The sequence below is a fragment of the Contarinia nasturtii genome, unplaced genomic scaffold (genome assembly GCF_009176525.2).
Source record: "Contarinia nasturtii isolate CC-2019 unplaced genomic scaffold, AAFC_CNas_1.1 Cnas_scaffold_1371, whole genome shotgun sequence".
NCBI lineage: Eukaryota > Metazoa > Arthropoda > Insecta > Diptera > Cecidomyiidae > Contarinia > Contarinia nasturtii.
Genome location: NW_022198708.1, coordinates 281,396 through 306,004, shown reverse-complemented (window position 1 = coordinate 306,004; position 24,609 = coordinate 281,396). Strand labels below are relative to the sequence as shown.

The 24,609-nt window shown below is 31.4% G+C and overlaps 1 protein-coding gene across 7 annotated transcripts in view; it reads left to right on the top strand.

Annotated features, from left to right (window-relative positions):
- Positions 1-3,700: 3,700 nt before the first annotated feature.
- LOC116345605 (venom metalloproteinase 3) overlaps positions 3,701-24,609 on the top strand; it is a 47,406-nt gene continuing 26,497 nt past the window's right edge. For 4 of the 7 annotated variants that reach the window (XM_031775067.1, XM_031775068.1, XM_031775062.1 and 1 more), the window contains exons 1-4: positions 3,709-3,821; positions 10,645-11,304; positions 17,991-18,103; positions 22,650-23,384. In XM_031775067.1, coding sequence (XP_031630927.1) covers positions 18,038-18,103; positions 22,650-23,384 — 801 coding nt within the window. In that variant the 5' untranslated portion in view covers positions 3,709-3,821; positions 10,645-11,304; positions 17,991-18,037. Of the gene's footprint in view, positions 3,852-10,644; positions 11,305-17,125; positions 17,250-17,990; positions 18,104-22,649; positions 23,385-24,609 lie in introns of those variants that run through there. The other 3 variants (XM_031775063.1, XM_031775064.1, XM_031775065.1) reach the window with 3 other exon arrangements.

Genomic DNA, 24,609 nt, shown 5'->3' with positions numbered 1-24,609 from the left:
CGTTGTTTTTATATTTCTTTATGGCGATTTAGGTTAACACTTATTTTTGGCTATAGATCTAAAAACTTGACTTTTGGTTATTTTTGACTGGAGCAGATGAGTTTTGAACAAATCAACAAATTCAAAAAAAAAATAGTTTCTCCAAATCGTCGATGAAATGAATAAAGCGATCTCTTATATTCCAATAATTATTATGGTTTCTAATTTGGTAGCCCTTATTGGTATACTTGCTTCTTTTTTAATTTAAAACGGTTTTTACAAATTCAATGCAAGCATATCAGGTAAAATCTATCGTGGAACTTTGATCATTTATCGGGCAATCAATTTCCAAGAATTTTGGCTCTCTTCGTTCGCTTGATTTTTGTTTGTATGTCGAGTTCAACCAAAAATTCGAGATCTTGTAAAGCCAAAGTATCAAAAATAAGGTTTAAAATCTAAAAAAACGTCTACTTTTTCAAGGTTGAACATGTTTGCTCATGTGCCGCGTGCACCGTGCACCTCACTGAGTTGGAGACCACTGTTTTATTCCATCTGAAATTCAAATTTCTTATGAAAAAATCATAGAAAATTATGAAATAAGCTAAGTTGGCATCAATTTTCTGTTTGTGTAAACTCATGAGTCATAAAAGTGTATCCAAAATCAAATTGCTTAAAAAGATGCAACAGAAATGATTTTTTTGAATCTGTAAATAAAAACAATCAAGTTGTAACATTTTATAAAAATGTAAATGTTGTATATTTTGATTGACATTGAACTAATTTTCCCACTTAAGCCTGCACGAAGAATCGAACGTTCAGATACCTTCCGGATGATTGCTAAACAAACATTGCGTTCATCATGATGAATCATTTAAACGTACACTGATCGTGATTCAGATGTTCAAAAATCCATTGTACTAAAAGCAGGAGGTAAATGCTGTGATTTACAAGCGTTCTCATCATACATTTTAAACAGAACCAACAAATTAATTAGTTGTAATTTATTTAAAAAGTTTATTTTTCCATAATAATTTGCAATTGAGCTTGCCAATTGAATATTATCAAAAATAGTTGCATGATGAAACATACTTCCGTGAGCATTGGATGATTTTATGAACGTTTCATTTTTTTATTTCCTTTGAGATAGTTGAAAATTGACTCTGTTAGTCTGTGTTGTTAGATATTCGCTTGAAAAATTAATAGAAATTGGTGCATTCAATTTTTTCAACTCAAACTAATCTCATTCTGATGGTCTCTGATAAAAATTAATTTATTGGGAAGTAAAATTGCGAACGTATAAGATGAATAACGTTCGATTGCATGTAATCCATTTAACATTTAAACATTGTAATCGTTTATTACGAAAGCTTTGCAATGTTGAATTCTAAATGCGTTCAATTGTTTGTAGTTGTCAGCATTGCACTTGAGAAATATTAGCGCTGCTATTTATTTGATTACGGTAGTTGAACGCAACTCATATTTTAGCAGCAAATTATTCTAGCGTTAGAATATTTTAAATGCTTGAGAAGAGCGATTAGAACCATTAATTCCGTTCAAAATAATTGAATGATCTTGAATGTTTGTTTGTATGCACTTGAAAAATTAGTGATTTCATCAAAGGTGAAGTGCCCTTCAAATGTTCAACATACAAATTAATTTCTCGAACCGAATTTTTACCTCGATTTTCGATTGAAATGCCCCTAGAAAAAATTTTTTTACTATAATCACACATATATATATATATATATTAAGTGCATACATTTCCTTCGTCATTATTTTTTCGGAAAAAGCGTTTATGTTTCGCAATTAAAGTCAATCCACAGCCGATTTCAATGTGTTTTTAAATGAATGGCATTTTATTTGCATAGCTAAATGAATTTCAATTTGTAATAAAGTGACGTAGTTTTGGCATGGTATAAAATTCAGACAACATTATTATTTGTTGTTGAATCACGTGATAAACAAATAATTTCTTTTATATCTCGTCGATAGTCGCATTGAATTTGATTATAATAGGTTCAAAGTCAAGTCAACCACGAACCGAAAGTCAAATAAATATCATCAATAGTTGCATTTGAAGAGAGAGAAAAAACACACCGAGCCGAGACACACAAATTGAGCATACTATATATAAATTTTGTATTGAGAAATTAAAACGATTTACTAATGCTAAATTTCTAAGAAAAATCGAAATTAAAAAGTGGCAAGTCATAACTTGACACGCCGTGAAGTCTGATCTGAAGTGGTTAGACAGTCGCAATCGATTGGTGATTAAAATGTTATGAGTTTTTTGATAAAATTTGAACTTTTATAATAATAATGTTCTATGCCGATTTAGGCGGATTTAGATAGCAAACATATAAAAATTCATAGAAAATAATCATCACACAGAATATGCGACACACTATCTTTATGACGCAAATAAATTCTCATAAAATATTTGCTTAATTTTGACCCGTTTTAGAATTTTGAGGGTCAAGAACAGATATCGGCATTTCAAAGGGTAAAGTTTTTCAAATTTTTTCATTAGATTGCATTAGGTCATGTCTTTTGTTTTATTCAAATGAGTAGAAAACGGTTAAGTCAATTTTGGATACTAACTCCGAATGTATCAACAAAAACAAAATTCTTTAAATAAACGGACGTTCGAAGAAAGTTTGTATTTTGGTTTCAAATTTTGGAAAAAAAAACGATCAATATTCGATTCATGACACGAACCTGATTCATATTTGATATATGAAAAGATGGCAGCAAATTCATGGGAGTAAATTTACCGTTGTTTTGTTTTACAAAATTTACATAACGAAAATCGCCGCAAAACGAAATAAATGCAATGTAAACTGATATCTCATTTCATCTTATGTAATCAGAATAAGTTCAGGAGAGAAGAAAAAAACTTGCGCTCAGAACTAGTTGATTTATTCTTATATCTATTTGTGCATTTATTAATTCATTAGTTTTCGTATATGGATTCGGAAAGCAGATTTACCGTACGAATATTGTTAAAAGTGCTAAATGCCAATTTATCTTTTTTTTATTAAAAAAAGTCTGTATGTTAAAACGTTTTTAAGCCCACTAAATTCGACTACGGTGGAATCCCACACCGAGAGACTTTTTTTTGCTCTATGTCTCTCCAGGAATAACAGAGTTTATTTTTTTTCTTTTAAAAATGTGATTTTTTTACGATGTAAATAGAGAAATTTTTTGTATAGAGACAAAATATGGTATTTATTGTGGAATTTAAAAAATTTATTTTAAAATAATCGTTGATAATGCTTAAAGTGAACCGACAAAAATCGATTGAAATAATCGTATATTTTTATTTAAAAAAAATGTGGTTGTAATTGTTATGAAACTCACAGTACGAAAAAGTAATTTTTTTTTTGTTTAAGTTTGAGGTGAAAAAAGAAATACAGTAGCTGTAATTATTAGACCGTTGTTGTAAGTTGCGGTTTGCTGTTGCTATTGGTGTTGTTACAATATAAGTAGACATATGGAATGGCCAAAAGACCAAAAATGTTAAGCATGAAATGCCTAGTGAGCTGAACGCTTAAAAGCCCCATCGAAGTAAGAAGCAAACCAAACGGCTGCTTTCGCGATCCGTTGTACAGACGAAAACAAGTGATACAGAGTTCACCTCCTACCACAATAATTAACTGTATATCCCCTCTACGATCGTTAAGAAAAATAACTTGCGATTTCTAAGTTATGCTTTCAGTGTGCGCTGATCTGTATAAGAAGATGGTCATAACCGTTAGTGTGTGTGAAATTTAAATCTTTCTTCTTTTTTTATTTCATTTGCATATCACTGTCGCCGTAGATGTTTCCTTATTCAATCGCATGTACATTCGTCAATTGAATTTCAATTAAAAGTGATTTTTTTTTTAATTTTATTAATACGTATGGATATTGTGTGTTTGTGTCATTGTTCGTTCGTTGTTGTTGGTGTTATATTGTTGATAGTATTATTTATTTTTTTTTGTCAAATTATGTTTTGTTTTATGTACGATGTATTGTGTGTTCGATATAAAATTTTAATCGTAAATAATTTTGAATGAATCGATTCAGACGTTTTGGATTTCTGCGACCGGTTTCAAGTCAAACAACACATATTATAATATGAATGAGTTTCGATCGTTGAATACGAAAAATTACGAATTTCTAATCATTACAAAATATTAAATTCAAATACGATTGATATATAAAGTCAGCATTAGAATGAATGAAAAAAAGACCGAAAAGCGACGACGACGACGATAAAAATCCATTCCAGATAATTAATCGGAATATGCTGTTTATTGGTGACAATGAGGAAGGGGAATAGGTTGAGAGCACTATGTTGCCAGACAGAAAGAGAGAAAAAAAGAGAAAGAAAGAGAGTGTGACAGAGAGAAAGAGAAGAAATGCCTTTATATGTAAAGAGAAAAAAAATCGCCAAAGCTGTCCGTTTTACATTTGGAAATGTTGTATACGTTTGAATTCGTGCACATTTATTTGCGTGTGTTCACGAAACATGAAAAAAGTGTCCAATTTTCAAATGTTAGCGAAAGGAAAAGAGACTGTGTGTATCTATTGCTTCAGTGTCGTTGGTTTTTTCTTCTTCAATTTTTGCGTTGGCTTTTATTTCTTCTTCATCATCATTTTAAGGTGATATTGTGTGTATGTGTAATTAGCCATTCCAATAATGGTTTGTTCAATTTATTTGAGCTAGAAACAAAACAAAAAAAAATGAAAATCTTACCAAAAAAAACTGAATATTTACGATCGCAAATTTCAAATTCAGCATTTGAAAAAGAAACTATTGGTCCATTTCGGAATGAAGTGAAAGAAAGATTCGGTGTGCATTTTGCTTTTTGTCTGTGTTTCGCACTTTCAGCTCCAAAACATCCAAACACACATTTATTTTCGTTCGCATTTAATTTTCTGTTGCATTGATTCTGAATATCTTGTTGTTGTTGTTGTTTTTGTGAGCCAATTTCGATCGGCCCTAATGAAAGAAAAAAAGAAAAACACAGCACACAACGAAATGGAAACTTTTAAGTGAATGAGTGGTTGTGAGGAAAAAGAATCGTATCAGAAAATTAATTCAATAAAGAAATTGTATATTATAGTGTACAACAAACAAAATGTAGAAAGAAAGAAAAAAATGGGCAATGGGTTGTTGTTGGTTTCGCTTTAGATGAATTCGTAAATCGCCTTTATGTACACAAATTTATTTCAATTTCATTTTCATTATGCTGTGTGTGCAAGTTTACAATAATCGTAATAAGTTGATGCAAAGCAAGACAAAAACGGCACACATAGACAGCGGATAGATTGATAGAGAAAAGGAGAGCGATCAGAAGAAGCGAAAAAAAACTAAAAGTAACATACTTAACGAAGTTTGCCGTTAGAAAAATACATTTCATAAACATCGAAGAAAAAGGTGTTATTATTAATATAAAAAATCGAAATCATATACTGTACGTGTACACACAGAGAAAATACATTCATACAACCGAAACGAGTATGGTGCTTTTTTCGACTCCAGCTCACACTTCATAAATACCAATATGTGTGCTTAACATTTTGTGCTATATGTAGCAAAGAATGAAATACAGAAATTTTAATAAATACCACACGTGTTTAAATTCGTTTATAATAAATACACCCAATCCAGCCACAACCACAACCACACACGCACACACACTCACTCGCACACACAGAAACGCATACACCACGTCTAGATCGTTTGCATGAAAATTGTGTTTAGAGTGTGTAATATTTTTCCTGCATTCCGCCCAAATGCCCCATTGGTATTCTTCCTAAATGGATGATTAAGTGCATAAATTCGAATTGAAAAACCTTTAACGAAAACTCTTTTTTACCAAACATAAAAAGGTAACAACAAAAGCAAACAGCAAACAGCTCAACACGATTTCAAGTATATATTTTATGCTTAGTATATAGCCAAGAAAAAAAAACTATATATACGAACCAAATCCAAAGCCATTCGGCTGACTAAATACCGAAAAGACACGAAGTGTTTGTGTGCATAAAAGTATGCGCGAAATACGATTAAAAATGTGGTAAAATAAAATAAAATGTAATCGTTAAGTTGAGTAAAAGGTAAATCTGAAAATATCGCGTGTATGCCACTGACGAAACCACTCATACTAACGTAGCCATCGCCAACTCCACCATCACATACGTACCAGCAACAGCAGCCGCAGTCGTTCATATAGATATACTCATTACACAAGCTTTTTTATGCTTATTGAATAACTGCATAATTTTTTTTCATCAAAATTATTTATTCATTCCGTGCTTACATTACTATACGACGACAAAAAGAAGAAAAAAAACAACAACAACAACAACACAAAAACTATATAAAAAAAACACACTCAGTTGCATTTGCAGAATGCACACCACTGCGTCGGCTGTTGAATGCATTAATATTATATATACAGGATTGTGGGTGCAGGCACTCGATGCATTTTCATTGGGAAATTACGCAACAGCGATCCATAAACCAATTTTTTTAAAGAGACACAAGCTTACGCTATGTGTATATGTTTTCACAGACGAAAATGCCAACGACAGAACTTCGAGATTTTTTAATGACAATTTTTTTTGTTGTTGTTGTTTTGTTTTGTAAATGTATAATTTTCACCAAGATAGACGATCTTAGATGCAAACAAGAAAAGAAGAGATTATATTAAATTTGAAAAGCGTAGAAAATGAAAACGATTTATCTCTCTTTCTCTCTCTGTGTGTATCGAATGTAATTGACGATGATATCTTCAACGAAAGATATAACCATAGTCAAAATACGAGCAAATAATCGAAACACATTTATTTTTGAAAAATCATTTATCCATTTGATTGTCGGCAAGCATATTTATGAATGTGTATGTACGTATTCATAGCAAGTGGAAAGTTCTCAAAGACATTGTACTTTCAATTTTTTTTTTGTGAATTTGAGTCGAATTGATTCACTTCACAATTTTCGCTATTGAAATTTTATTTGCAATTTATTGCGTCGCTTCGTCCAAAAGAGAACAATGGACTCGTTTGTTACCACTCTGTGTATACTTCACAGTAATTAGTCTTGTTCAGAGACCATGTAGTGCACAATTGCCATGCTGCTGCTGCCTTCTTCTTCTTTTTTTCAACTTTGGTATTGTTTGTTTGTTTATTTATTTGCTTTTATTTGGAATTATTTTCGTAAAAAAAAGAGTTTTATTATTATTGTTATGCTCAAAAAGTAGTCTAACAGAAAAAGAAGAAGATACTAAAGAAATTAATCATAAAATTTGTTTGCCATGCAATTGTTTAAATTGAACGAAGAAAGAAAAAAATTGGTTAGCTTCTTCGGTGTCTGATATGTGTACATTAACTTAAAATGTGTATATGCGCGCGCATATATGTTTGAATGGTTAAATCTTTTTTTTTCATCTTCTTCTCTGCATCATGATAATTTTTAACTCGAAAATTGAACACAGGGAAGAGTGCCAAGGAAAAGACTGTGTGTGACGGCCATAATAATATGTGCGCCGTGTATATAGTAGTCTTTTTTTCCTCTTTCGCGATCATTCAATTTGCTGATCTTACGAGTCTTCGTGTTTACATTTCGTCGTCCAAGAGAAGAAAAAAACACACACACGACATAACCATTGAAAGAGGAGAGAGAGATACGTACAGAAAACCGAAAAAGATACATTTATATGTCTTTTTTTTATATACTCATAGAGTTGTATTTACAACAAAACTATATAATAAAGAGTCAAGAGAAAGTGATTTTTCTACACTGCATTTGCTTTTTAGGCATATATTTAATACATTGGACGTGAGTAACACGTACATAAGTGCCGAAGTATACTATGTGTGTGTGTGTTCGTATGGTTTTTCGTATGTGTCTGTCTGTCTGTATTTATATTGTGCAAGTTTGTATTTAAAATAACAATAATCATGGTTAATGCTGTCTTTAATATAAAAAAAATGTTTTTGCTTGAAAACTACGTTTGCCGTTTTCAACGTATTCTATGTGTGATTACAGTGTTTATAATATGAATCTATGAAAAATTACAATAGATAATGTGAAAATAGAAAAAAAAAACATATACAATAGTTTGAAGAGAGCAGTCAAACGAGCAGCATAAGTGAGAAAGAGAAAATTGTTGATTATATATAGATTCGCGATTTCAAGAATAATGATGTCGTCTTTGTTGTTGTTGTTGTCGTTGTCGTTTTCATCGTCGTCGTTGTCGCTTTTTTTTCATGACAAAAAAAACATTGTAATACTGAATGAATAGTATGAAGAGAAAAAATATAACCATTCATATTATGTGTTATTATGCCACATCATTGTCAAATCACTATTTGATGTTTAACAAACCGTAAAATAGACATGAAGGTAAAATAACATATTTAAAGAGAGAAAAACAACGACTTTGGATTCAAGCAGCAATGCAAATGCACTCTGTCTCTCTAAGAGATCAGGTGCGGTGCCGGAGACCGTAACACCATCTTATTATTTAAAAAAAAAATGATGCAAAAAATCGACAGAACCATTTCGTAGGCCAAAGGTCTTCTATCTTGTTTTCACCAAATATTATTTCAAATGAACCAAATTACATGCTCATAGTTCACGGCGCTAATATTTTCCAAATTATAAATTGAGACATACAGGCAGAGGCAGATGCATCTATTGAAAATGCCAAATACAACCTTTCGAAAATAATAAAAATTCATATTGAGATAGTGCATAATGGGAGTATCACGTTTGTTTGACTACCAATACCACGGAGAAAAAATAATACCACAGATCAATTTCATAGATCAATGAAAATGATTTTTCATAAAAAGATGTTGAGATGATATCGAAGGGAATCACAGATCACACCGCGAAGGCACCTCTTGTTTCAACCATTCTTTTTTTATCTGTTTAGAAAGGCGGACATAAAGTGTTTTTGCGGAAGTTTCATCTAAATATTGTAATTTCAAATGTGCCATTTCGCCAAACATTCAACACACTAATTCACTTCATATTTTCGTCAATTTTCCAATGATTCTTGGGAGAGAGGGTGTGTGTGTGTGAGAGAGAGAGAGCAACATAGTCATTCGACTGGCTTACTGGCCTCAATTGAATTGAATTCAATTAAATTACAATTATAATGAAAATCCAAATGCTTCTCAAACTATTTGGATAATTGCAGAGGAATTTATGTACGTTTCTTTTGCACAACAGATACTCCAAAGCTCAAACATATTTTTCTTTTCGTAATTTCCGGCGTTTTTTTACGCAGTTCGAAAATTGTTCACGTCTTTTTCAATCTTAACCCCGGAGCTTGATTGGTTAAACTGTCAACTTGACGAATGGACATTGTTTTTAAAAAAAACATCAATACATAAAAATAATATTATGTGTATACAATCGATAGCTTATGGAATGTAGCAATTCCCTTTTCACAATCATTTTTTTTATTCAGAAAAGTCTATAAGGTTTACAACGACACTGGTTAAATTGAAGATTGCATGAAAATTGAATATATAGTGAATTTTAATAATAAAACTAATTTTATCTTTTAATAATAATAATACTAATTACCATGAAACTGCTATTAAATATTTTTCATCGATTTATCAAAAATAATTCAATATGCATTGTTCCATTTTATATTTCCATAGCGGGCACCGCCCATTGAAAACATAATGCGTAAAATTATCATGAAAGATAAATCACATTTCGTATAAATAAAATAATGTGTACGGTAATTTTCGATCGACAGAGTCTTCTCTTTAACAACGAATTTCTCAATTGCAGACAATATATTTAGCTGTCGTCATCTGGATATTACAGCTCATCTGGATATCGTCAGCAGATGATACGAAGTAAAAACAATAGAAGTGATTGTTATAGGTATATAAGCTTGTTATATACTGGTATTAATATAACAATCATTTCTATTGCTTTCACTTCGCATCATCTGCTGACGGCATCCAGATGAGCTGAAATATCCAGATGACGGCAGCTAAATATATTGTCTGCTCAATTGTTGCATATCATTTTACAATATTTGTAAGTCGCGTACAGAAGAAATTGTCTAGTTACGAATGGAAATGACTTGGTAAATCTCAGCTTCTTCTTCTACTTACGGCAATTCCCATAAGCGAGAGCATGAGTTGACTTTCGTTATGTCACTTTTATTTACAGCCAAATCATTCTAGGGAGTATACGAACTTTTGAACGAAATTGATTTAGAAGTATAAAAAAAATCAGAATATTTTCCTACGGAATATGTCGAAAAATTGACCCAAGTAATGTACCCACTTTTGTCATTCTAACTAAGTACGAGCGCGTGCAATAGTAGCATGCATCATTGGTCCACATACGTCATACAAATCGGGACTACAGAAAAATTAGTCATATTCATGTATCACATTTAATAAATGAACACTGCATTATAATTGAAACAATAACCGAGAGCAAAAAAACCCAATAGCAGCATGGATACAATGAAAAATTATAATATATCGTGCCAATAATATCATGAATTCTGGCTACTTAATACAAACAACACCCTTATCCATTCGCTTCATCATTTATTTATTAAATAAACGCTGTTAATATTCTAATATAATTGATTTGTTTTTTCTTTCTTTTGTTTTGTGGATTTGCAGTTGTAATCATTTGCAGTAACAATCCAACAAAATGGATTTGTAAACGAAGCAGAGTGTTTTTGTAAACAATTATGAGGTGTATATAGCTAAAAACCGAAGGAATACCTTGCAGGTTCAATGTGGTAGTGTGTTTATCATTGTCATATTCATCTGTGAAGTGTGTTTGAAGTTACCTACAACAACAACAGCAATAACAACAACAACAAATCAGCAATAATTTATATTGTGTATTTTAATGATTGTGTCTATGAATTATTTCAAAGTGAGTTATCAATCACATTCAACGAAAAAAAAGAGAGCATAAAATAATCCAAATATAAGAAAAGAACCAAGAAAACCGTGAATTTTTGCAGAAATAAAAGATAGAAGCACCAACGACATCAAAGATTCATTTGTGTCAATTGTAAATTGAATGTGATTCCCATAGAATACGCAAACGCACACACCATTTAGACGAGTTCACCAAAACAAAACAAACACCAAAAAACTTCAAGGCTGTTGATCATTTTTGTTACCGAAGATAGACACGCCACAGGGACAAAAGTAATATCAAAACTCATCCCCCTGATCAACGTATCCACCATACATACACTCACGCAGCAATCATTTAATTATCACTATTAAAGGGTCAAAGCTATTTCTGCTTATACATTTGAACTGGTGAGTACACTGAACAATAGTCATTTATTTTAGATTTTGATTGCGGTTGAAATTACATTTTATACATTAGCTAAAGTAATGAGAACAAATTTATTTTTCGGAATTCGTCTGGCAAAAACCAAAGAACAATATGATTTCAACTCATTAAAAAAATGGGGATTCGTTTAACTTTAAGATTACATTAAATGGGCACCAAGACCGTCTGGTTGATATTGACTACATTGTTTATAGCTTCGCCATGGCTCATACAACGATTTGAATGACATATGAAAAATTATACACGTGACTTTCATCATATCACCTTAGTCATAACATTTTTGGATTTGTGTTTTTATTTCATTATGAGAACAAGTTTTTTTTTCATTCATTTGATTTTGTTTTCTACGTCATTCGGAATGTCTTATTCTGGATGATCTTAACGCTGAAAAAATATTTCCACGGAAATTTTTCTGGTGACCTACAAAGAAAAATCTTGCAACATTTTCCACCTTATTCCATTCGGAGTTATGAATTTTTATAATATACCAACATGTTGTTATGTTACCAACATCTACTTCTACCCTATGATTTTTGTAAATTGAAGCAAAATAAAAGAACCCATGACTGTTCAAAAATAACTTGGAAAAAACCATTCGATCATCTTGTGGGTGATCGATTTTTTTTTAAATTGATACTCTGCTTCACTCCGAAGTGTCAAACATAAAAATTCAAACACAGTTAGTAATTGCATTTTCTGCAAAATATAAATCCATATGATACTTCACCAATTCACCGTGTCTGCCAATTTGGACATGAGCAAAACGAAATTCATGATAAAAAAACCAAAAAGTTATTTAAAAAAAACCCATCAAATATAGACAAATTGGGTGTGTTCCGTGGTTTGTTCAAAACCTAAAAGGCGCCAAAAAGATATTGCATCAAACATTGCATTTGATTATTCTTGATTCGGGTATTTCCAAAACAAAAATGACAATGACCAATGACTGGAAAATGACAAATTTGATACAATTTCTGATTATTACGCTGATTACTTTTGTGCATCGGTAATGCTATGCACTCCATTAATTCTGAGGCAAAACACATAATATTTTCGCAGAGAAAAACATAAATTATGCAAAAGAGAAATATCAATGATTATTTTACCGTGCATGTGGCAATACTTTGAGATGGTTTTCAGCGTAATTTATCAAATGTAATATATAAATAAATATTACATCAATTTAAACTATGCTAATAATATAGTATGTTCTTTATTTGTTTGAAAAAGAGAAAAAAAAAACGAATTGAAATAAGGCCGAAAAAACATTTACGCAAACTACAGGAAAAGTCAACTGTCCGCTGCTTATTGAATAATAATAATAAAAACATTATATTAGTAGATTGCTTGGAAATAGACATGTTAGTTGAGTTGTCCATGGCATATACATCGTTTATTGTGCACATTTTGGGTCACATTTGTACTTGTTGGTCAAAGAGTTGAGTTTTTTTTTTATAAATCCATTTATTATATTTGAGTAATATGTAAATATTCATAACCAGAGCAAACATAAAATAAAATGAAACACATCTTAAACTTTTTGAATGGCGCACGTACTAAAACTATTATTATAGCACTGAGCGCGAAAATGACAAAAAGACCTTCATTTATAATTTTGTTGTTGTGTATGTGGTGTATTTTGTTTTGTTTTGTTTTTTTAATTCGAAATATGTGAGAAGAAGTGCAGTAGACAAAAGTTGAAGTATGGTACATGTGAGTCACATGACATGGTTTGAATTGGGCAATCAGAACGAATTGTATAGCGGAAGGTACGTAAAACCTTACCGCTGACATACTTTCTTCAATTGAGTAACCTAAAGCTTCCTGTATTACATGTATGTGCGAGAGGAAAACAGGTCTGTGCTAAAAAAAAACAAGTAAATTAGCCTGTTTATGAATGACAGTAAATACTGTTAAAGATAAATGAAACCAGTCTTCCGATGATATTAAACTGGTATTGGTTTTAGAGAGAAAGAAATTTTACATATTTATTGCAAATTTTATGCTCGAAAAATTGCCCCATTTGTAACACCGCAAACAACTAGCGAAATAGAGAGACACCCAGAGAGAAAGAGAGAGAGATGAACTTTGCATTCAATAATAAAAAAACTACTTGTTATCAGGGTGTGAAGAATTATTTAGATTATGAAATGTGTTTGCGGAACATAGTGCTACAATGTAGATGATTGGTTCACTTTGATATTTTATGACAAAAAGCTTATAATGTTTGTTGTATTTTTTTCTTGCTGCACATAAATACCATAATGGTTATCCGAGTAAATGTAATATTCGCATGGCACGGCTAGAAAGAAAGAAAGACTGGCAGACAGACATACAGACAGTACATAGAGAAAAGTGCTTGCACACACATACGCGGAACACCAACTTGAAAATGTACAGTTTATTATCTGTGTGTTTCCGACCCACAAATGTAATACTTTCAATTTTTAATCAAAAATGCACACACCAACTTTGTTTTCGATTTTATGCAGACTCAATTCCTCATAGTAAAGCTCAGTCACACATCGCATACGAATTTTTTTAAACAAAAACAAAAACAAATGAAAAATATATATATTATGTGTTGTGCAGAGATATGTAATAACATGCGTGTTAATACGCGCAACAAGAGATATTTTTATTATTGTTTTTAGTTTTATTCGTATTTTCTTTCTTTTTTGCATATTATTTTACTGATGTATTGTTTACTGGGATACATATATATATATATTTTCCTTAACTTTTAATTGGGCTCTTGTTTTTCTGCATCACATTTTCATGTTGTTTGCACTTTGTGCACATCTTATTCACACGAAATCTCAAAGAATGCTATGTCTATTGCAAAAAGCACTGAATATTGTATGTGTGTGTGTACCACTCATAAAACTTTTGTGGTATAGATGCTCCGAGCTTTATGCTGGAAATGTAATCGAATATCCGTACGATTTTAACAAATATACATATATATTTCTTAGTCTGCGCACATGCATAAAACTAAAAACACTTTTTAAATACTATTGTTACATTGTGCTGCAAAGTGATCTTTTACCGCAACATTTCGAATGCGAATCTCACTTTTACAGTATAAAATATCAATGTAATTTCTTGATAATTGTTAGAGAGAAGAAAAAAAAGCACACAGACAATTTCACCCAGTTTTTTTTTGTTTCTTATTTTATTCCAACGGATGTACTTTCTTTTGCATATTTCGTTTTTGCCTCATTTCGACAATTATTTCTAAAGCAAATCCATGAATTAACGTTTTCCGTTTTCGTTTTAAAGTGTGGGATCAACAATGTCGGAAGCCTATTTCACATTTTTATTTTTTTCAATCAACCAACAACAAGCATCCATTGTTGCGTCGACTACATCATTCAGACATTTTAATAATTAAAGTCTTATTTAGTCTTTATCAAGACAATTGATTATTTTTCACGAGACTATCAATATGCCTATGGTTCTATTAAATTGTTGGATTTTATTGGAAGACCTATTGTTTACTGTTCGAAACATGCAATTCAAGGGAAACGATCAATGATTCACCAAAAAGATGATTAATTCACATCGAAAGAAAATGATCTAATGGACAAAATCCGTTTTATCTCCCAAAAATCATGAGGAGCCCCTATCTACACTCGCTTTTTAAATAAATAAACAAATCTGTGTGGACATATAAAAAAACATTTTTTTTTTTTTTGTAAAATTATAATAATAGTATCCATTTAGGTTGAAAATAGTGTGAATGATTAAATTATCACACAAAAAAACCTACAATAAAAACACTAAAGGCAACTGAAACCACGAATTACCGAACTTAATATAAATAAAAAACAAATGTGGTACATAACACGTTTAACGTGTAGGTTATATATTCAAATAATTTAGGCAGCAAATTTGGTTCGTATAATTTCGTGCTGGCCCGACTGACACATTTGTCACATGTTTCATGAATATATATCACTCATTATAACTCATTTTAGAAAATGATCTTAGCAGCCAAAATCGCCCAACATTCTTATGATTTAAAAAGGTGGATCACAATCTAGAAGTGAATGATTTTATGGGAAAATAACTGAATGATTTTTTTTTTGGCTTAGCTTTCGTTTGCCTATTTGAACACTTTTAAATACAGATAAACAAGGGAGAGCCTGTTTCAACAAAAACGTACATTGAACTATTCTGATGGTTTTTTTTTAATGACATGCTTCAAACAAATGTGAATAGCATCTATAAACATCAATCGTAATAAAAGCTGCATATATTTCAAAAAAAGAAGAAAAAAACCCCATACCTTTAAAAAAATGTCTGATATAAACGATCGACATGGTTTATCTAGGAAATACATACTTTATTTGAAGTATATTGTGCGTTCAATTATTTATCATCAAAATGAAGGTGTGGCACTGTCATTGATTGCTTTAAGCACTCTCTGTGTGCAATAGCATGAATGCTAAACTTAATAATATTATTTGTTATTTGTTGTTGTCACACACAATTCACACACTTACCAGTTTAATTGCGAAAAATGTACTCATGGAACGACGGTGCTGAATGATTGCATCGTACTATAAATACATTTATAAACGTTCCATATTATTCAACAGTTGATCTGTACTTCCTTATGAATTTCTCAAAAATTTTATTTGTTTTTGTACAGCATGGGGTACAATGGACTCTCCAATTCCGCAAATTCAATTTTAACCGTCGTCGGACAGAAGTATTTTTTTAATTTTAGTATTATCTGCGCTAAGAATATCAAGCCTAATTCAACAAAATCGAACAGAATTCAAACATAGTTTCGATTCCTTATTGCACATCGTTCAAATTGATATCAAAAATTCGATTGTAACTATGTGATTTACTTGAAATAATTGTGATCATATATTTAAATATCCATTAACCCAATCGACTCATACATGTGGAGAACACTTGCGATGAAATGAGGTGAACCTCTTCATGAATTTCCGCAAATACCAGCTGTAACGCCATGTCAAACATTGTTGGTCGTAAAAATACGAATTCGTTCTTTGCAAAATAAACTCGAAAACTGGTTATTATGATAAAGTTAAGGTTTTCTATGAGAGTTCTGCGGCTATTTGGTGTTAAACCAATAAGCGAGTGACGCATACATAACTCTCGAATATTGGCGAGTGAGTAAATATTGTCGCAACAAAATCTAAAACAATAAATGATTCTAGATATGTACATGTTTCTCTAAGAGTCTGTTTACAAGGACATGGCTCTGCAATAACATTGGTGCTCTACATATGTTTTTTTTTTGTTTGGCTAACTGAATCATGTGCACAAATTAGAGCTTGTAAAAATTACAAGTTGCAAATACCAAACGAATAAATGTTAAAACCAATGAATAGATCACATTTCATACAAATGAAGACAAATAAAATGTCAAAATAAATAACTATGTGCGGGTTTTTTTTTTTAATAAATGAATTAAAAGAGAGGAAAAAAAGTCCAACGAGAATGAAACGAACGAAACCAAATAATAGTTCTGAGTGATCGGCAATTTTGTTAGAGCCATGTGTTTAGTTTACGCTATTCAATGCTATTCGATTTATTACTTTGTTTATGTACACAATGTCTGGTCAAGGTTTATTTTATTTATTTAAAATAAAGCCCAAATTTGTTGTGAAAACAATAGCTCATCGTGTACTTTACATGAATGAATTTCAAACATATTGTAAAGTGGTTATCAATGGAACGAAATGAATTAAAATCATTTTTTTTTCTGTCAATATGACACTTTTAACATGTTCAGTCAATCAAATGGTTTTGCTCAAAGATAATAATTGTTTTACGGTTGGATTATATTTCGGTGATATGTCAATTTTTCTGCTGAAAGTTTTCCGCTACAGAACATGTTAATTTTTGTTGCACTGAACATCTGCAGGTATTGATAATTTTGGCACCAGCATAAAACGTTGAATGTATTACATCGATAAACCAACGAAGACGAATTCTATGGCTCATATAACAATTATAGACATAATAAAATTGAAGAAAGTGTATTTCAAATTCAAACACTTCACTACACATTGGAAATGAAAAAAAAAATATAGGTTCAAAATAATTAAATAACATTTAAACAGAGAAGAAAACAACATGAAAGTTTGTTTCACTCAAATAGGCCGTCTTTTGTTTTTAGTGGTTTATTTCTTTCGTTTTTTTAAATTCATTTTTGTTTGTTGTATAACAAATGGCGATTTTGGTGAATTATGGTAGGCATAAGTGTTTGTTTTATTGCGGATCGTTTTTTTTTGTTTATTTCAAATAAATTAGTAGCCCTTCGATAATTTAAAACGCATTGGGGAATTGGTTCCTTTGTAATATTGTGTCGATTGTATTGGGAATTGTGAATTTGTTCCAAGCAGTGATTTTTACAAAAACAATCATTTTGAAATAGATTGTCGACGAATTTACTATATTATGATAAGTTTTTATATAATATTTTATACTAAAACAAAACATCATTCTAAATGATGAAAATGTGTGAGCACAATTTTGTCTAGTTTAGCCGGAGTGTTAAGATTAGAAAAGCATAAACCATACTAAAATTATCTATAACTTAGATCATGTTTTTTTTTCTTCATTTAAATAATCTTGTTGTTTATGTCTTCATTTATTTTTACAGCCTAAAAAAAATTCACGGTGTAACTTAAGACAAACGAAAGCAGCAAAATGATGAATCGGTATCTACTTTTATTTACATGGACACTGTTGTCAACTTGTTTAGCCTCACCAGATGTAAGTATTTTTCTAAAATAAATTCCATATCACCATTTTTAGTGAACATTTTATGTCGGCATGTGTCACAAAGAATTCAAAATGCCGTTTTATTTAATTTGATTAATTCCATAAATATATAACGATATCGTAAAAAAAAATTCGATCCATACCATATATTGGATTGAAGATCTTTTACTATTTCCAAATAGCATCGATCGTGGTGATCGCAAAGTGTGAATGTGAATGATTTCGAAAAACAAAAATAAGATCCGAAACAAATATGAATAATTTTCGTGACACAGTAGTGTTGATTGTTTTCGTGAGTTTATTTAATGAGATTTAAATTTTTTTTTCGGAAGTACTAAAATGTATGCACTTATTACTGACGACTGTTAAAACGAATATTTGTATACACACATTTTGCAAGCTACCATGTAGCCATGTTTCAAATATTCAATATACACAAAAAACAAACAATAAAAAAAAACACACACACACAACAGCCAACCAAATGCACGAAAAGTAATAGTATGCATGTTACACAATTAACAAAAAAAAAAAAAAATAACGACCTTCAAAACACTTGACAAACAAGCGTGGAAATAATGCTATGTGGAGGAAAACAGAGAGCATATAAATAACACTGGCATAGATAAGTTATAAAAATAAAAAGAAGAAAAAATGGCGTTCAGCACAATCGAATACATTCTCATTGGTTATGCCTTATTCATAAATTATTATTTAATAGAAATTCGCTTTTTTCTGTGCTCACATTTGATATGGCAAAAAAAGTTTCAAAATTATTTCTATTTAAACCCAAAAAAAAAAAAACAAATAAAAGTAAGCCTTGAAAAAGTGTTAAAAAAGTTTGATCAAATTTCACGTTTGTCTTTGAATTAGATGAATGCATACTATGAGATATTAAATTTTATTGAAGAAATGGAAGAATATCACACAATTGAGATTGGCTGTGATAATATAAATGAACGTTTTGGAAGAATCCAAATTGATTTTGGTGATTAGAAGGCATTTATGATCAATATTTATTTAAAATATACACCTCGGCCTTACATCCGAAATTACTTACTTTTCTGCACTTCAAATTCTAAAAGCAATAAAAAAATGAGAGAAATTATCATATTTTCTGGTCATTGGCATTACCAATTTGGCAATTACCCATAATGGAAGTGAATCAATAAAACTTGTGAAAGTTTCCAACCAAATTTGTTATTTCCAAATAACTGTGTCAAACTAACCAAACTTGTTGAACACTCCAAATTTTGTTCTATGACAATCCTCAAATGAATTGGAACACAACCCACACGACAATACACTAACCAGTAAACGCCTGGTGGCAGGCGTATCTATATTGTGACGATATTTACAAAATTACTACTTTAATACCAACAAGTCCTTTAAGTTATGTCGCCTGTTGAGTGGGGGAGAGTGATTGAACTATAAATTTTGGCTGTCAGAATTTTTTTTTAAGTTGGCAAAATTGGCCACAGAAAATCTTGGATGTATAGTCGAATGTCCGCACATGTGAAAGTCGAAACTTGGGACTAGGTTTAAATAATTGTACCAAAAATGTACTTAATTGTGCCGCAATTTATTTTTAATTGTACCTTACTCATTTGGATAATATTTGAGGTTCACATTTCGGGGCACTTCAATTTGCTGGTCAACTAGCCAAAATAAAACTCGAAGATATTTTTGAATTTTTATGGCTGATAATAATTGTACCTAAAATGTACCTTCAAAATAACATCATCATAAAGTCATTAAAAATCTTCGGAGCCTTGCGACTTTGATCCGGGAGACCTAGAGGCCATACCATAGCTGAATGGATTGACTATCATAACTTCTGAAGTTGATGACCCAAGGGGGTAGTCCAAATTTTTTTCGTTCGAATCTAGAGGGGAAATTTGGTCTCCAAAAAATGAATAACCAAAAAAGTTCAAAATTGATTATATGGGAGCGAATTTCAGTGAAAAAAACCTACAAATAGAAATATTTATTGTCGGACCTCTGAGCAGAAGCGATGTCGACTACAGCAGAAGTCAATAACACAGACGACGTTGTGTAAAAAGTGCGTGTTTGTTTTAAATCAGACATTCAACTGCGATATTTTCAGCTGGCTGTACAATGTCTGCCAAGAATCGATTATTTTTTATTGACGTGGTTGCAATGCCTTTTGGCCACACGTTGTGTTTGAGAATAAAAAAGAAAACCGTTCATTATGAAATGAAAAATACGATACGCATGCGTCACACATTCTAATCAATGTGCTTACATCTGCTTCGATTGATTGATTTAGCGTAAAATGTTCATCGATGAATCGCCATTAATGTAGAATCTCAATCGATTCAAGTGATTCTTTTACAACATTTTCGGGCATTAAAAAGGTGTGTATGTGTGTATTCGGCTTACAAATTGCCGAAAAAATAAATAAATAAAAATAAATAAATAATATAATCAAGTCGATAATCCAGAATATGAATGAAATGAGAGAATCAAAAACCATAAGTGAGCAATCAGTAACAGCAATGTTGAAACGAAAACAACACAAAATGTAATGTTAACCTTGAAACAACTTTGTGTTACGCTGTTAATCGAATGTGTCATTGACACTTAGGACACATTCTACATATTTCCTATAAGACTTATAGCTATCGCCCAACTAAATCGACAAGTTCCACATATTTCAGTTTATATACACATATAAAACATATACACATAAAATATTGCGAAACTGATCTTACTTGATTTCGACATTTCATCTCTCTCTTTTCTCTCTTTCTTTCTTTCTTTTTTGTGCTTTTCATTATTAACCACATCATTTATGCTCAATTCCGTGTGCATTTTTATTCTTTTCCAAAATGAAGAATTAAAACACAATGCATATCTCGGATATCACACACAGACACACATGGGTTATTCGATTTATGCATTTTCCGCAGCATCTCACTTGCACGTCGGAACCAAAAAAAAATTCAAATAAATTGCTTTGGAAGATGTTCGTGAAATACAAATCGTGGTAATCACTTTTGGTCGATACAATGGAATTAATATATCTCTTTTAACATTCCATTTTCAAAAGAGAGTTTAAATGTGTAAGAAGTCACATTGATAAAAATAACATGGTATATAATGGTTTTACTGCATGCGATCAAAGCCAAGTCTGAAAATTTGCAATTTTAACTGTGACTGATCTCAAATAAAACCAAAACGAGTAAAAAAATATCACGTTGAATCACGACATTGACGTTCTGGCATTGAGCGACCACACTCGAAGAAGTACGGCCTCAGGAGTGTCTCAACAAAATGAAAGGAATATTTAATAATTTTTTTGTTTTCTTTTAGTTATAATAAAAAAAATATTCTGTTTGAATTTAATATCATCACAATTCAACGGAAAAATATATAAAATTGAATAACGGTTGGCTGGAATTCACGATGTAAGCAATTGACGAATCACATCGGGTGACACGGCCATACGATGAGACGCTCTTACTACTTATGTTTATGCCAATAGTAAACAGAATATTGGTTACTCCCATCAAAGCATAGTCGTAGCGACTCATAACAGTTTACACAGTCGGACCTGTTAGAACAAAATACCTGTGAATTTGATCAAAATACCAGTATTGATACATACGCAATTCTATTTAAGGCTCTTGTGTATGTGCGTGCTGCCACCTAACTCAAGATACATAGTATTAGTGTCAAAATGGAGAAGCACGGCAAATAAAAAGAAGGGAAGATTTCCATAAACAATTATGAAGTTTTATGTGTGAAATACACCGAGCGTGGCCACAATAAACCTTCATCTTATTAATTGTTTAAAAATAAAACAATAAAAAAGTTCAACGGTGTGACAAAAAAAGCGATTGCGTTCAGGGCATGTTTTGCATAATACCGAGCACTGAAAGCAAATAAAAAAAATCATATCAGGTTAATGTGTGCATTGAGAGAAATAAAAATCAGCGAATGTTATAATTTGAAATTTTTTATAGACCTCCAACGTTGGAGTATAATTTTAGCACCCAAGTTTAATGTGATTCAATTTCTTGTATACGAAAAATTGTGCAATCGTAGTATTTGACTCGGTATGGATACGTATACGCTATGCACAAAGCACTATACAATGGATATAGACACGGTAATGCAGTTGGAGGTGTTTCCGTTCTGAAGAAGAAAAAAAACAGTTAAATGTCAATCCAATAATTAAATTCATTTTAATTATTATTATTTTTTGGAGCTGAAATCCATTCGATTTTGCATGAAACCAGCTTGCATGTGACAAAGTCTCAGAGTCGCAATTCGAACAATATGTTGCATTTTCTTCGCTCGGTTCGAACGTTTCGACCACCCTCAATGTCTTTATGAATCAAAAAAAGTACGGTTTCGAAATAAGATCACTTCGAATAAACTTTTCACATAAATCATGCTTTGATGTTTTTTTTTCTATTGTCAGAACACATCAATCATTTTGCTACAATTCTTCACTTTCAATATTGCAATTAACAATTATTTATTCATAATTTCTTCTCTCACCGCTCAGGTTCACAAAAAGATGTCGTCGGAACAGCTGAGGTCGATATTTCATGTAGAAAGCCACGAACTAGTGCCAAATTATGAAGTAATACATTTAATACATCACGGTACAACCGAACACAGAATATCAAAGCGAAGTATTACATCGACATCGTCATCATTATCGAGGTCAAATAATCAATTTGACGATAAAACCGCACACAATAAATTGAGTAGTCATCATGTGAAAAAAGATTTGAGTAAAAGTGCATATTATAGTGAATTGAAGAAAGAATCAACCATACCAGTGTTGTCAAAATGGTCGTCACCATCGAAATTTACAAATTCCATTCACAGTAAATTAAATCCTAGTAATAGTAATAGTTTTAGTAGTGATACACAATCAAAATTAGTTAAAAATAGTTCAAGTGATAATGAATTCGATATACAACAAAATGAAAATGATGATAATTATAATAATGAGTACAAGCAACAGTTCACGTTGCCATCGGAATCAATGCAAGACGGCAATAACGGCGATAGTGATAGTTATGAGCAAATAAAGACGAAACCATTTGCGCAATTTGATTTAGCCAATATAAAAGAACATAATGTGTCACTCAGTGTATTTGGCCAAATGTTCAATTTGACATTACGACCAACCACACAACTATTTAAAGATGGCACCCAATCATTGCCGATGTTTACGGTGAATGTTACCCCAAATGCAACGCACGGACTTTCTTACGAACCAATCGAAGAGGTAAATATTTGCTTTTTTCTTTAGATTTTTATCAGAGACAATTTCTCAGAGTAATAAAATGTAAAGAAGAGCGCTCTCAGAAGCAAAATACTACAAGTTAAAAAAAAGTGCTCCTCCTCCTGAGAAACAGTCTCTAATTTTTATTGATTGATATTTTACAATTTGAGTAATGTTATCCCTTGGTATTCCCCTTTGTTTCATCACTTTTCTCTTATTCCACCTACAAAATTGTCTTATTTTCGTTATATTTACAAAAATAAACAAACATGATACGTTGAATTCTTGTGCAAATATTCAACACTGTTAAGTGGTTAGATTGCTTTCGATGGACACACTCTGTCATTGAGACTCGCAAAAAAATCAGTCATTTGTGTGCACGTGTGCAACACCAATTAGTTAAACCATTTTAAACAAAATAATATGAAAAAATGATCATTGATTTCAATTTTGAGAGAGATAAAATAAACAACATCGTTTTCTTCTTGGGTGAATGTTGTGCTTTTTAATGCAATTCCGCAAGAAAAGAGAAATGTGAGACCATACAGATCTTATGTACTGAAACTTAAATCGAAATTTCCATTGATGTAACATTTGAAAAAGAGCTGCTAAATATCACACGCATACACACGAGATCATTTTGGTGAATACTATGTGCTGGCCCGATTTGTATGCACACTAGTCTACTGTAGAGCACCTTTTGAGTACATATGTGTAAGCTGCACTTTTGCAGTGAAAAGCATAAAATTCGCATATATACCAGCCGTAGGTAGACACTAGACAGAAAACATTCAATAAATGACGTCATTTTTCTGTGTGTTCAACAATATCAAGATAAATTTAGATTTATACATTGAAGAAAACAGACATAAATTTGATGCAGTCATGCTATAACATAGTCAACGTATTTGTCGCCGATGATACCAACCACAACAACATCGAACAACAACAAAAAAAAACCACATTCATGAAAACTGTTCCGAAATTATCTCGTAAAATCATCAGATCGATGTCATAATCTAAGATCAAACATGTTCAATCTTGTGAGACAGTTTTCATCAAATGGTGAAAAGGTTAATTACTTAAAGATTTTGAGAGCATGTAAAATAATGTTGATTGTAACATTTAAAGGATATCAATTCAATTCCAAGCTTCAACAATGAACAATAACCGTTGAAGTGGTTCAGACCAACAAGCACCAGTGTATAATGCACCATACAATTTAAAC